Raw genomic sequence first — 15,335 nt, 5'->3', positions numbered from 1 at the left:
CAGCTTTTAGCCATTGCCTCTTTCCTGTGTTTAGCTGCCTGGGAGAAGAGGCCACTCCGCACCTGGCTACCAGTTGTAAAAAGTTCTAAACACCCCCAGCTCCCTCAGCTGCTCTTCATAAGACTTCTGTTCCAAACCCTTCACCAGCTTCATTGCACTTCTCTGGACTCACTCCAGCACCTCGGTGTCCTTGCAGTGAGGGACCTTGAATTGGGAGCAGGATTCAAGGTGTGGCCTTAGCAGTGATGACTAGAAAAGGACAGTCACGGCCATGGTCCTGCTGGCCACACTGTTGCTGACACAGGTCAGGATGCCATTGGCCTCTTTTGCCACCTGGGCACACGCTGGCTCATGTTCTGCAGCTCTCAGCCAGTGCTCCCAGCTCCTTTTCCACTGGGCAGTTTTCCAGCCACTCTTCCCCAGCCTGTAGTGCCTGGGCTTGTTGTGACCCAAGTGCAGGACCTGGCAGGGGGTCTTGTTGAACCTCATAGTATTGGCCTTGGCCAATTGATCCAGCCTGTCCAGGTCCTTCTGGAGAGCCTTTGGTCCTCCAGCAGACAGTACTGCCATTCACTTGGTGTCATCTGTGAACTGACTGAGGGGACTCTCAATCCCTTAGTCCAGATCATCAGTACAGGTACTAAACAGGACTGGCCCTAGCACTGCTGCCCCGGGAACGCCAGTAGTGACCAGCCACTGCTGCATGTAGCACCTTCACCACACCACTGCTCTCTGGCCCTGACCACCCAGCCAGTTCTTAATCCAGTGAGGAGTGTGACTGTCCAAACCGTGTGCTGCCAGCTCAGAGTGTGCTGTGGGAGACAACATTAAAGGCTTCAACAGATCCCCTGTACACACCATGTGATCACACTCAAGATAACCAACAGATTATCCATGATTTTACTGGCCACCAAGATCAGGCGACAACCCTGTAGACCTCCCAGATCCTCCTTCTGGCCTTCTTGTAGTTTGGCATCACAGTGGCCAGCCTCCAGCTATACGGGACCTCTCCAGTTAACCAGGACTGATGAAAAATGATGGAGTGGCTTGGTGAACTCTTCCATCAGCTCCCTCAGCACCCCCAGGGGGATCCCATCCAGCCTGGTAGACCTGTGAGTGTCAGAATGGCTCACCAGGCCACTGCTTCCTTCTGGATTGCAGATCTATTCTGCTCCCTGTCCCTGTCATCCAGTTCAGGGGCTGGGTAGCCTGAGTACAACTGACCTTTGTGTTAAAGAGACAAAGAAGGCATTAAATCCCTTAGCTTTTTCCTCATCCTTAGTTACAATGTTTCCCTCCATGTCCAGTAAAGCATTGAAGTTTTTCTTGGCCCTCCTTTTGTTAATGTATTTGTAAAATTTTTTGTTATCTTCCATTGCAGTGGCCTGCTTGAGTTTTAACTAAGCTATTATATTTGTACATTTGTGTTATATTTTTATATTACTTTTCTGCATATAATGATATAAATATGATTTAGAAGTAAACACTATCTCTTTGGGGTTCTGTGATACAGTTACAGCTTTTTAGATGTTGCTGTGGCTGATGACTTGACCCATGTGCTCAGGCTGAGTAGACAACAGGAAGTTTTATATTTTGTCCCTGGAGAGCAGTCAAGGAAGTTTTTGTAAGTGGCATGTAACATTCTTCATGTAATTTTACATTTCCTTAGAGGCCAAGTTAATAAATTAAGGTATTCCCATGGGTGGAAGTTATGATGAAGCAGGCAAGAGAAATATATTGAAGATGCTGGAAAACATTGGCTAGCAAAAAAACCCAACAATCTCTGTAGAAAAGGCTTGTTACTGGACACATGTTCAGTGGCTGCATCATCCTAGTGCTAATTCTGTACACTATTTATTTAAAGATATTATTTTTAATATAATAATTTATTTGCCTCATTTGCTGAGTAGCTGAGTTTACTGCATGTCCAAAGAAGGAAAACAAAATAAGTGTCTGGAGCACAAGTCTTATGAGGAGCAGCTGAGGGAACTGGGGTTGTTTATCATTCCTGCTAGGCATAGTGTTGTAATGCAGGGCTCTGGGGGTCCCAGGGCCCATCACTGGTGTTGAAGACAGAGGCAAAGATGGGGTTAAATGTTTCTGCTTTGTCATCTCCTGCTCATCAAGTAATGGCCCAGTGTTATCTCTGATCCTTTGTTTGCTTTTGACATATCTTAAAAAGCCCTTTTTGTGACCTTTATAGTGCTGGCCAGCTTGAACTCTAATCAAGCTTTGGCCACAGGAATTTTCTCCCTACAGCGGTGAACAGCATTTCTGTAATCCTGCCATGTTGTCTGTCATTGCTTCTAAATACTGTATCCTTCATTTTCTGCCTAAGTTCCAGGAGAAGATCCCTGCTCAGCCAGGCTAAATTTCTGCCTCACTTGCTTGACATCTTACACTTTGCAATTGCCTGCTCCTGTGCTTTAAGAGATGGTTCCTAAAAAGGGAACAGCATTCATAGATCACAGCACCTTCAAAAGCAGATTCCCAGAGCACCCAAAAGTCTTAACAGCACCCAAAGCCTGCTGTCCCCCATATACTGGGCCAAGGTTGTCCATAAGGCCAAGGGCAGTTGATCCAGAAAGATCCTGTAATTCCTTGTAGAATGATGCATTGCTAGTAGTGTCCTGGCTGGGTGGGCAATAGTAGACTCCCGCAACAATATCAGCTTTATTTGCTTCCCATTCATCCTTACCCAGAGGCTCTCAACTCTAATATTGCCTAACATTTTGGCTTTTGTTGAGACTTCTCCAGCTGCTATGTCTTCAAAGCATGTGAGAAGAAGAGCAGTTGATGAAGTGCTTTTAAATCACAAGAAGTAAAAGGATAAACAATGTTTTTAAAGTAAAGATAAGGTTAGTAGCTCTAAACTGATGACATTGTGGTCAAGACTGTTAGCCCAGGAAAAGTATTTTTAAATACTCAAGCAAATATTTGTAAAATTAAATATGTATCTGAAGTTTGCATTTTTTAAGATTGAAACATTTTTTTCTAGCCAAAACCAACTGGTGTATTAGGCACAGTAAACAAACCATTATCTGCAACTGGAAGGAGACCATATATTAGGACTACAGGATCAGAGACTGGAAGCAGTGTAAACTCTGAGCTGAGCTCTTCTGCAGGAAACAGATCAAGGTATGGGAGTCCAACATTTCTTTTGTCAGCTCTTTACTTAATGGTCTCTACTGTGCTTGCAAGTTTTAGGTCAGGAGATGATTTGGTGTGTGTGTTTACATGTTGGAAGAGTGTCCTTATTTTTTCCAGTTTTAGAAAATGTAGTAGTTCTCAAAAGGTAAAATCTCCATACTTGTTTTTTTGGTTCAGTTTGTGTCATTGATGTTTTGATGTATAAATTACAATTAATCCTGATTGGAAACAAGAAACTTTTTTGATATTGATGGAACATTCTGATCTGTGTAAGATTAAGGATGATAAAAAGAGCTTGTTAAAGCAGGCCATGGTCTCAGTGTAAAGATGCAACATATGATGCACTACTCAGTGTTTCTTCTAGCCAGCATTATTTTTATATGGATGCAGAGTTTTAAAATTTGTTGTAAATCTGGAGAAACAGTTTGCGCTTTCAGATTTTAATACTGTTTAATTTGGTTTGGAATTGATTATCTGACTAAAATAAAGGGTTAAAGCAGAGAAAGTCAACTCTAGTTGCTACATTTCATAAGGCCAAAGGGAAGTATAACTGCGTTCAGAATTTGTTCTGTAAAGACTGCATGATATAAGTTGTAATAATCTTACTTTTTTCTTTTTTGTTCTTTTGTTTTCTGTGAAGTTGGGGCATTATTGGTGTTTATTATTCTTCATTACATTTTCCAGTATTGGCTCTTTCTATCTGGGAAAAGAACACAGTCTATTTTAGAGCTCTGGTTTGCAAAAGTTTGCAAAAGTCATTATACAGTGGTGTGTCTGTGGTTAGGGATTTGGCTCAATGACCAGCCAATTCCTTTCAGACCTTTCCCAGTTCTGGGAAAGAAAAGTGTGTGTGGACTCTGGCAAGTTCAATTGTTTTTAAACTCATTTAGCCTATTGTGTTGATTCCCCTTCCCCCCACCCCCTTTTCTTTACCCCAGATAATTCCAAACATTTTTCTTCGTTTCTGTATATTTTTGGTTTATTATGTCTTCCATGATGTTCCCAGGGAACAAAGTTCAGATATATCAGAAACCGGAGTCAGTGAAAATGATGAAAATCCTGTGAGGATTATTTCAGTCACACCAGCAAAGACAGAACCTGTGAAAAACAAGGTATGTCCAGGGATTTTATGGGCTGATGTCTGTAATTGGTTTGACATTGGGGTTTTTTTTCAATACACCAGTTCTCTGAGGAGCTGGTAACATCCAGTTTTATTTCAAATAGTTGTGTCAGTTTCCCAGCCTGACAGAGGACCCCATGTCTTCAGAATGGCCATTTATTTTATCCAGAGTAATTAATAGCATTCATTTGAATGGACTTCATTCTTCTTTTCTAAAATTCAAAAATATTCCCACATTTATTCTGCGTTTTCCGGTATAAGTAACAGGGAGCCTGGGATTCAGAGTGAGCCTGGGATGTGGTTATTCCACCCTATTTGGCATTTATTAGGCCATACCTGAAATACTGGTCGCCCCTCCCGCCCCAGTTTGATGCAGATACTGAAAAACTGGAGGGAGCCTTGCAGGGGGCACCAAGATGATTAGGCATGGAAAAGTTGTTGTGTGAAGAAAGGTTTGAAGTGTTGAGTTTGTTCAGCTTAGAAAAGAGAAGCCTTAGAGAGGATCAATCTTTCAACATCTACAAGGTATTTATGGAAAAGATGGATGGAAGGAAGTATTCGCAAGGCTGCTTGCTGGAAGGACAAAAGGCTACTGGAAGAAGTTACTTCAGGGGAAATTGTCTGGATGCAAGCAGGAAAAAAAAATACAATAAAACCCCAAAACAGTGTGGAGAAATTTAAACACTGGAACAGACTGTCCAGAAAAGTGGTGGATTATCAGTGTTCATGGCTTGACTGGTCAAAGCCCTGGATAACCACTGAAGCCCCACTGTCAGCAGGTTTGACAAGATGATTTTCGAAGATCACTTCCTACCTAGATGATTCTGTGATTTTAAAGTAGATTTTTGTAATAATGTAGGGATACATAGATGATTTCAGCTTTTTAAATTACATATCTGCTTCATGTCTTTCTATTAGATGAAATCAGAGTAGTAAGCAGGGAGTTTGGAATTGTATCATCACATAGAAAAGTTAGGCAAAACACATATAAAGTAAATTTCAGAAGTGCTTTCTAGGTTTTGAAGTTGCAATTTCAGAGAATCTGTGAAGTTCATATGAATAGCAACTGTAAGTGTCTGCTGTGAATCTGCTGGAACAGTAGTGAAGGTTACAGAGATTGACTCATTTGAACACATAAGAAATAATGATAGAATATTTAACAAAAAAAGTCCTTGGTTCAAGTACAGCACTTAGAATAGTGGCATTGGTTTGTTTGAAATTGCTAAGTCATCCCAGCCATACTTCTTCCTTTTCTCTACCTGTTCTCCCAACTGCTTTCGAAGTCAGTGTTCAAATGAAGGCTTAGCATCTACTTGCTTCCTCTTTGATTCCATATAAATACTGCTCTCTGTAGAGAAGTACATTGCTAAACCTTTCTGTTCCGCATATACAGACACTCTTCGTGGTATTCAATCACTCCATTACCTTGTTCAGTGTGAACAAGGTACCTTGAGAAGAGCATGGATGTAGGCCATACCCATTCAGACATGATGAAGAATTAACAAACACAGCAAGTTGCATCATTACACCTAATGTAGAAAATGTTTTTGCAAAGATAAGATCCAAAATCCCGTTTAGTAAAACTTACTGCTAGGTCTAAGACCACGTGATGTGTTTTCCTAACAATACTTAGAGTTTTAAAAGCTCATGTTTCTGATAGAAGGAGGTAACAGTTTGGGTTTGCCTTTGGGAATCTTTTTCTCTTCACATTCATGATTTTTGTTTTCTAGGAGATGAATTCTGATCAGACAACACAAGGAAATAGCACTGAACGTGGGAAAAAACGAACAGCAACAGCATCTGGAACTGAGAATATTCATCAAAAAACAGAAGAAAAAAGTGTAGAAGAAACAGGCCCATCGCTTGCAGCAAAAACCAGAAGAGGGCGACCAACCAAACCAGAACCTCAGGGTACCACTGCAAAAAACGAGGAAACAAACAAACCACCTGTCAGGGGAAGGAAGAGGGCAGCAGCCAACCAAGAAGGTCCAGGGAGTTTAGAGGCAGGTAATGCCAAAGCACCAAAACAGCAAGACACAGCAAAAAAGCCAGCAGCAGCACAGAGACAAATTGATCTACAGAGGTAAAAAGAAATAATTAAATACATGGGGTGGGGGGTGGTCCTTTCATGTCTCAAGTCAGACCCTGAGTTTACAATTATAACAGACCTAGCATAGTTAAGGGCACAACTAAACCACAGCAGATGTTGCAGCCATATAGTGCGTTAAGTTCTATTTTTCAAAGTGCCTGGGCAGCTGGAATTGGAGAGAAATTAATTTGTTTGGTCAGAACAGGATAAACTTAACCTGTTTTCACCAAATGCTATTTTTATGCATCCTGGTTCCCCTTCCTAGAATTGCTGTCTAAAGGAACTAAGAGCTGATGGTGTCTCAGTGCATTCATTAATGCCAGGCACACTGGCATTTGGATGCTCTGCTGTGCCTCCCTTCAGGGATAGCAAAGGCTTGGAAACTGACTGTCTTTAATGCACAGGAAAATTTGTAATGCCAACTGTAGCTATTTTCTGGTATTTTGGGTCTGTGCTTGTTTTAATGTTAGCAGTACTGTAATGTATATTTTAAGTAATTGAAAAGTAACATTTGGAACTTTGTAAACTACAAAACAGCTTTTTGTTGATAATCTGGGCTACTTGGTTTGCAATAGAAGTAATTAATAATGAGCATTAACACGAGAAGTTTGTTTTGCTGGGCCTGGTACATAATTAATGCGAAAGTGTCCAAAGTGGGAGAGCAGTAAGGTCTGCAAACCAGTGTGCTCTAAGAAATCACAAAATAATCTAAAGGAAGAAAGAATCATTGGAATAGTTTCTTTCTAGAGATTTCTAAGTTGAAGATCTTGCAGAGAACCTTGAACAAAAATAGTTTTACCTTTTCTTCTCAGAGTAAGCTTTATACAGCAGTAAAATAAATGGTCTGTCAAGAGTGTAATATTTGTATTCTGCCATGCAATGCTTGTTTAATATGTCAGATTTCTTCAGGTCTTCAGAACAAATTGCACTATCCATAGCCTTTAATAAGCTACTGTATTAGATAACATCTTTAAAATGTGTAATATCTCAGTGTTTCTTGGACAAAATACCAAAACATTGTTAACGTTTTTCAGAAGCCAGGTGCTTGGAAGTGATGGAGATTCACTGTTGGAGATAGACTCAAGTTCAGAATACTCTCAAAATGCAATGGATCTTTTTAAGGCCTGTGGGAGCAGCCAGGAAGATACTGAGGATACAGAGATAGCAGAGGGAGGCTTCCTTAAGGTGTAGCAGGAATCTTATATAGGACAATTCTCTGTTTTTACTTCTTTATTGTAGTTTATACAGCGAGAATTCAAAGAAATTTGTGTGTAAAAATGCTCTGTCTAATAGGTTTTTTGCTTTTAAATAGACATGTACAAATTACTGTAAATACTGGGAAAACATTTGAAATAGTGCCTATTCTGAAGTAAAATGGGTTATTTTTATAAACCTTGGTAATTATAGTTAATTAGATCAAGTTACTGTTCTTAATCTCTGATTCCAGTGAAAGCAGTGGATAACTCTTTATATTTATGCTGAAAAAACATTACTAGGTATGAAATTATAAAATGCACAATTCAAGTTGTGTAGTTTCAAGTTTATCAGGAAGTTGTGCTGTACAATGAGGAAGTTCAGTTGTATTCAATTAATTATGTAATTGTTAAGAAGATACAAGATGGAGTTAGAAGAATCACAGTATAAGAAGTGTTAAAGCTAAAATCTAAACAATATTTGGTAGGATTTTGATTCAGAATCACTTGTCATTTCCATGTCCTTACAATTAACTGTCATTTCCTTTTCTCCCCTCATAAAGGTAAAAAGAAAAGTTGCTCGAAAAGGGAGGAAATGAAGGCCAAATAAAGGCATGCTCCAAGCTTCTGCAAAAACTAGGATTCAGAAATTTCCTGTACAGGAACTGAAATTACTTCAAAACACACAGCTTTCAGCTCTGAAACCAGAAGGAAAACTATGCTTCCCTTTCACATAAAATTAATCCTTCTCAATGGAAATGTAAAGCAGAAACTCTTGAGAAAGAGGCTAAAAGCATCTGTACTTATTTCCCCAGAGACTTTTTTTATGAAAAGTCAATAATTAAGCAAATTGCTTAACACTTGGTTCCAGTTCCTGCATTCTGGAGTTTAAAAGTGTATTTACACCATTAACTTTCATGCTGCATTTTTTTTTTAAAGGAAGTCAGAGAAGGTCCTTACACTGACATTGAAAATTCATGATCCTAGAGCCAGGTATTCCCATGTTTCACAGAAAAGGTAGAAGTCTACTGAATGGATTTTAAACAAGACTAGAGGAAAAAAAAATCACAAAAATTTTTTTTTTTTGCTTTACTTTTGGAGACTGTTTTATGTATAATTCTTTCTGCCTGCCTACTTTTCTGCAAAAATAAGATGTACAGATTTCAGTTCCCTGCTATGAAAAGTCATGTGGTGGCAATTTTATAAATGTTGCTTTCTGATTTTTATCAGAGTGGGAAAGTAATCACTTAAAATTGTTATTAATTCGCAAGTAGACATTTCATTTTTTAATTTTCCCTCCATTTTAGTTTAATATAATTTGCAATAAATGTACATATTGATGTTTGTTTTATAAAAACATATATCACTTTTAAGTGTTTTTACTCCTGCGGTTCTGTTGGAATATTCTAAATTTTAAAGGAGTAAAGACAGTCCAGCATTTGATTTTATAATGTTTGTCACCAGATTTTTATTATTGATGTAAAGAAAAAAAAAAATCAGTTTTTAAAAATAGTTGGACTTTGGCAGCTTTGTAAGGAAAGTTGGAAATGTTTAGGATTGCTCTCAATTTTAAGCATTGTGCTGATTGGAAGTAAGTCTGTTTTGCATTTTGTCTTCCTGTCCAGGCTCATTTTTTAATGTTTATTTTAGAAGATTGTTGCATCAATATTATGTTTCCTGGCATTGTTCAGCATAGATACCGTGTACACTTTTATGTACACATGATCATATTTAAGTTTGTTGCATAAAATAAACGCTTCTAGGTGTCATGTGGCAGTCTTTTTCTAATTTTTTTTTTCTTTCACAGAAAACTTAATTGCTGTATCTGTGCGTGGGCTTGGACATTCACAGAAGTACTGTACAGAGAAAAGGAGCTGTAATGCAGACAGTGGTGTAGTTAAAAAGTTACAGTTTTGAGGTGAAGTTACAGCGCTTTATCTTGTGAAGGGGGTTGGGTTGGTGCAGAGTGACAGTGAAGAATTTGCTTTGCTTCCCACTGCCTCAGTTCCCCATTTCTCTTCTGCAAATTGTTTTGAAATCCCTTGATTTATATAGAAGAGCTGGATACTGTTGGCATTAGTTAGGGATTGCTTGTGCTCCTAGAATGGGTAGGGTGCAGTTGTGTGCTCTTCAACATGACTTAAGTCTCTCTTAGCAAGTGTGTCCAGCTCGTGTTATTTTTCTTCTCTAACAAGAAACCAGGCTTTGTGCATAAAGCAGCGTGTGCAGCTGCCCTTCTAAAGCAAGTGCTTTGACCTGAAGGATTTGGAGTGCTTTTGACAGAGAGGAGATTTTAAAATCACTTAATTACACATCTATCAGGGGTTTGATTTCTAAAACTGAAATAATTTCACAAGGTGGATTTACTGATTGTAATGTGGTTTCTTTTTAGTGCTCTGGTCAAATACTTCCCTCTCATGAGAGTTAGAGTGATTTGGTTAAAACTAATTTTAAAATGTTTTAGTTCAAAGTTTTCTGGTGCTACCTGAAAAAAGAACTTGCTTTTTCTTAGAAATTAGTTCTGGTATTTAGTGGTGTGCTTTTAACAGCAATTTGAAATCTGGAGTTGACAAATCTTGCAAATAGTTCAGATTTATTTCCAAAAGCTTTGTTTTTTATGAAGTGGTTAATTATTGGATATTTTCCTTTTTATCTTCTTTGGTCAGTTTTTAATTAGTTACAATGTCACATTACTCAATGAATCATAATAGAATGAATAGGTTAGAAGAGGCTTCTGGAGGTTCACTCCATGCTCAGAGCATGGTTTTCAGTTGTCTTTCTCCAGATGGAATTATGTTGAGTTTTTTTCTCTTTGTTTGGTTTTTTTTTTTTTTTTTTAATGTGGACATTTGAGTTATTTTCATATGCTGATTATCAGTAGTCAATTGGTACATTCATGTAGCAAACTATAGGCTGAGCCAGAATGCAGTTGACAAGAGCTACCAGAAAGGTGGCCCCAGTGGCTCTTTTCAGAGCTTGCCCCAGCCAAGGCTGTGCCCAGGGAGCCCCTGCCTGCCCCGTTTCCTTGCCGAAGCTCTCGGTGCTCTGGGAGCTGCCCCAGCCTTGGGTGGGCTCCCCTGTGCCAGAGCTGCAGCCCGGGCCAGGGGCCCTGAGCACTGACAGCACACAGGAGCAGCCTGGAGAGCCAGGGCAGAGAGCACAGCACCACTCTTACACAGGTGTAATTGATGCATTGCCAATGCTGCTGAGCCCTTAAAACAAAGAGATTTTAAAGAGTAATGAGTATAAAACTCTGCAATTGAAGGCAAAGTATTTCAAAACAAAGGGGTGTGGCATGGGGTGTGTGTGTGTGACTTGGCCATCTGTCAGTTTTCAAATATTGTACATAAGAGTAAGGATTCTCCCATTATAATAAGGAAACTGATGCTCAGAGTTCTTCACTTGTTAATGGGCATTTAATAGGAAGCCTCATAAAACCCACTCTTTATGGCTTTTTACCCGTGCAGGATTTAAAGGGGCTGAGGTTTCACATTCAGTTACATAGTTAGAGCTAAGTTCTTGTCATCTTTTAAGTTCCCATCTTCATAGAAGGTTGGCTGTGTTTCTTAGCAGATACTCATTTATTTCTGGTTTTTTTCTGTCTTCTTATGCTTGGACTGCACAGCTTTAATCACAGTAAGACAGGAAAGCTGTTCTGAGAACATGCTTTATAATGTACTAAATTAAACCTCTACCACTCAACAAAACTGAGTAGTTCTTTTGGATCTTTCGGATGAAAACATAATGTTGTCTAGGGCAATCTTAAACAGGAGAAACAGCATCCACTACAAACCTTTTCTGCACGTGCTGATGGGCCCTGTTAGTTTTAGGACTGATAAATAACAAAATGTTATCTAAAATGTGCTTCCAGCTGGTAGATACTTAGCTCACATTGTTGGACCAAGTTCAGCATCAGACTGGCTCTTGAATGTCAAGTTAACTGATGGGGCTGTAACAGCTGAACTGTTTCCTCTAAAGATAAAGAAAGATTTGGGATCACCGAACATTTGCAATACACAGGAAACTTGCTTCTTAAAGAAATCATCCATGTGGATCCTAGTTCTCTTGGCTATTTCGTTATTGTCTTTGTCGGCAATAGTAGTTCTGTTTGTGCCTGAAAAATCAAATCTCAAATTGGTGCTCAGGGAAGTAGTCCAAACTAAGGAAGCTGGGCTACAAAGTCTGCTTGCCAGCCTGGCTGCAGGTGCACTGAGCTGATAACCAAGCATTAGTCAAAGAGTGGCTGGTCTCAGCCCAGGGCACTGTATCTGGGTGCAGGAACAGATTTGCACTGGGAGCAGCAAGGTGTTCAAAAGCAGGGAGAGCAAAGTCCTGTACAGCAGCAGTTTGTGTCCCTTGAAGGCTTCCTCTGCTTGAATTTCTGACAGGAGAGAATCATCATGCTGATGAGTACCCTGGGTATTCAGATGGCCAGAAGGAAGCTCATATACTCTTAAACTTCAAAGACCAACAGTAGCTTCCATTCCTGAAGAGTTTTTAATCCACACATTCTGTGGATTGATTTGCCTCAGTTCCTCAAAGACAAGGCAGAACTTCCTCAGAAGCAGAACTTGGAAGTGGTTGCTGACAGCCTGTCCCTTCTAGCTGCACAGCCTGAGTCAGGAGAGTGGATCCGGGATGTCCTTTTATTTCTGAATGAGAGACCAAAGCAGGTGAATGCCACAGTACTCCCATCAGAGATTCCTTAGCACCAAGTCAGTGTGGTGACCCACAGGATGACTACTTCCACAAATCACTCCCTAGTATACTTTAGATTCAGAATGGGAACATCTCTGACTTGGAGGAGCTTCCCAGCTGTATGTTTTGCAGTCTGAAAGCAGATGAGCAAGGTTTTGGCATGTGCACCTGCTTGTAAAGAGATGAGTGGACCACAGCCAAAGGCTTGTTGCAGTTCAGAGCTCCTGCTCCCTCAGGCTGAGAAAGCCGCAGGCACAGCCATGCGGACCCTGGTAGGAGCAGCTCTGCAGCCCAGCTCAGTCAGCATCACACGTGCTGGAGGATGTGTGAGCGTGTTCCTGGGAGCCCTGGTGTCATACCAGGCAAAGGGCAGTCCTACCATTGGAACAAATCCTTCTGTTCATCTGTTGGAACGACCTTTCTGACTTGCAGCAGAACATCTTCTCTCTGCCTAGGGAAAGTCCTGACACTTTTACCAGGACTCTTGGCCTGCAGTGGCTGGGCCAACAGGAAGAAGTCAGGCTCATGGTGACCCCTTCAGCTTTGGCAAGAAGTGACTAAGGAGCCATTCAGTTTTGAACCTGGTGGAGTCATCACCAGGTGTGCAGCTCTACCCATGGTCAGCAAAACCAAGACCTCCATGGGCAACATGAGTGGATGGTGCAGTTGATTCTTGTGTTGCTTGGTGAGGAGGGACAGCCATGAGGAGACATTTGCTTTTCACTGGGAGCACAGGGGTTATCCAAGCCAATTTGTAACTCAGGTCATGCTGGCAGCCATGTAGTCTCAGCAATGTGCCAGCTCAGGCAAAAAGCATGACCAAATAGCTCTGGAAGACTGAGCATCCTCCTATAGCCCTGCCAGCCTCAGGAGTTCAGATGTGCATTCATAATGCTGCAAGCTGGGCATGCTCCAGAACAGGAAATACATGTTCTGCTTTTTCAGTCAGGCATTTAATTCTCCCATTGCCCTGGAAGCAGGAATTGATGTGCTGACTCTGATGCACCAAAGCTCTTAAAGGAAGGTGATTATGGCTGTTTCTTTGGTGTTGGGTCCAGTGGCTATAAAGGAAGTGGGGAGTCACGGCATGCCCTAGTTTCTGTACCCAGACCAGAAACAAGCTGGATTTATGCTGATGGTAGAGGTCTGAGGCATTAGTCTCCTCTGGACTATTACGAGACATGACAGGAGATCCAGCATATCCCCATGCAGAAATAGGGTGTATTTTTAATTCTTTCTAGTTTCCATGCCTGTAGGAAAGACCAAACCCTCACAGACTGCACATTGTGGTGGCATTCACAGCATTCCTGGTGTGTTTGACCATGAGGTACATGCGGTGCTATCTCCAGCTCTCCAAGTTACAGATACCTTCCTGGTGAGATCATCCTTCAGAGTGTATCAATGTGTGTAAATACCTAAATAGGAAATAGAGCCAGAGGTACATCCCTGGAGAAGTGATTGGAAATTGGAAAATTTTACTATTTCCAGGCCAAACTTTTTCCCAACCAGTTAATATCGACCTGAGATCACATCCCTTTGTAGGTGACTGGTCACAGCAAAACACCTATCACTGCACCCACTCCCTTGACTCATCACCCCCCCAGGTTGGCCATAGGCTTCTGCTCTCTGGAGCTTTTCTTGTGCCTGCAGAGAGGGGGATGGGCCCTGCCAGTCCTGTGGCACCACTTCTTCCCCACTGCCTCGCTCCATCTCTGAATTACACACTTTCTTCAAGCATGTTGTGTCTGACCAGCACACCATTTCCCCATGGAGCCACTATGTATGTGAGGCTGTTTGGCCATTTTTGAGGGCACCTCTATCCCCAGGGCTACAACCAGAGGCATAGGGGCCTTCTGTTACATTTGCTACCACAGATTTGCCAACTTCCTCAGAGCTCAAGAGCACAAGTCTTTTTTTCATTTGGTCACTCTTCAGCCTTGAAATGGTAATGAGTTTCTCCTCCAGAAGACCACTTACCAGAAGACACTTGTTGTGTCCAAGCCCCTTCCTGCTGCCACATGGGAGCTGCACCACGTGCCAGGGATACTCATTGCCAGGGGAGCAGAGCAGGATTCCTGCTCTAAGCATTTCCCTTGCACGCATTCTTTCATGAGGGTGGTTATGGAAGCTGCCCAAAGCAGTTGGCCAAGATGATAGCAGAGTGTCATTTGATTCCGCATCACTGAGCTGCTTTCTTTCCAAAACATACCTTTAAGCCAAAACAGGTTGTTTCTACTTTTGGGTTGATGGTGGGGTTTTTAACCTCTTTGGTACTAAGAGGGCTTTGTCATTTCACACTTGTAGGATGTGGCCTCTTTTGTTTCCCTTTGCTTCTTTTTCAGCCCCATCTACCAGACCCAGGCCTCCTGAGTACACAGTCTCTTGTGTGGACAGCTGCCTCCCTTCCAGCCCATCCCAGCAGAGCAGGGCCTGGCATTGCTGCTGCATGTGGCTGTGCAGAGAGGCAGGATCACCTCCCTAGCCTGCTGCTGACACTGCCTCGTGCAGCCCAGGATACAGTTTGCTGCCTTTGCCACGAGCACAGGTTGGTGGCTCATGTTCACCTTGGTCCAGATCTCAAACCCCAGGTCTTTCCTTGCCAAGGTGCTTTACAGTTGTCCCAGCTTTTACCAGGGCTGGGGTTTTTCCTCCCCTGGTTCAGGACTCTGCACCTCCCCTTCCTGAATTCCTTATAGATGAGAACCATCCACAGGTGAAAAGAATGGCACACAAATTTTACAAAGAATTACTTTCCCTCTGTTTTTTAAGAAATGTTTGGGGTTGGTTTGTGCTTTGTTTTTTTCCCCTCCACCTCAGCATTGTCTGACCCAGTGAACTTTTGGTAACTATTTTGTTCATACATGTTTTCTTCCACATAGTTCTCTCTCCTGATAAACATGGCATGGAAACATTTTATCCCGGTATTTTTGATGTGGTTCAGACCATTAAAGGACTGGAATGTGGAATAAGCTATAGTGGGCAACACTATATGCCAAGCAAAGAGTGAGCAAGCCCCTATCCCAGCAGGTTGTTCATACACAGGATTCATTTCTTGCCTCTTCAACAGCAAAAAAAAAAATCAAGT

General features: G+C 41.4%; 1 protein-coding gene across 3 annotated transcripts in view; it reads left to right on the top strand.

Annotated features, from left to right (window-relative positions):
- Window positions 1-9,321, top strand: part of PDS5A (PDS5 cohesin associated factor A) — a gene marked incomplete at its 3' end in the record, with an annotated part of 74,150 nt that extends 64,829 nt beyond the window's left edge. The window contains exons 30-33 of one of the 3 annotated variants that reach the window (XM_084204167.1): window positions 2,999-3,138; window positions 4,157-4,262; window positions 6,001-6,277; window positions 8,116-9,321. In XM_084204167.1, the coding sequence (XP_084060293.1) occupies window positions 2,999-3,138; window positions 4,157-4,262; window positions 6,001-6,277; window positions 8,116-8,162 (570 nt within the window). Of the gene's footprint in view, window positions 1-2,998; window positions 3,139-4,156; window positions 4,263-6,000; window positions 6,354-7,393; window positions 7,551-8,115 lie in introns of those variants that run through there. The other 2 variants (XM_084204166.1, XM_084204168.1) reach the window with 2 other exon arrangements.
- Window positions 9,322-15,335: the final 6,014 nt, after the last annotated feature.

The sequence above is a fragment of the Fringilla coelebs genome (genome assembly GCF_963513975.1).
Source record: "Fringilla coelebs genome assembly, chromosome: 4".
Lineage (NCBI taxonomy): Eukaryota > Metazoa > Chordata > Aves > Passeriformes > Fringillidae > Fringilla > Fringilla coelebs.
The sequence above is the reverse complement of the archived record's forward strand: the minus strand, read 5'-3'. Positions and strand labels throughout refer to the sequence as shown.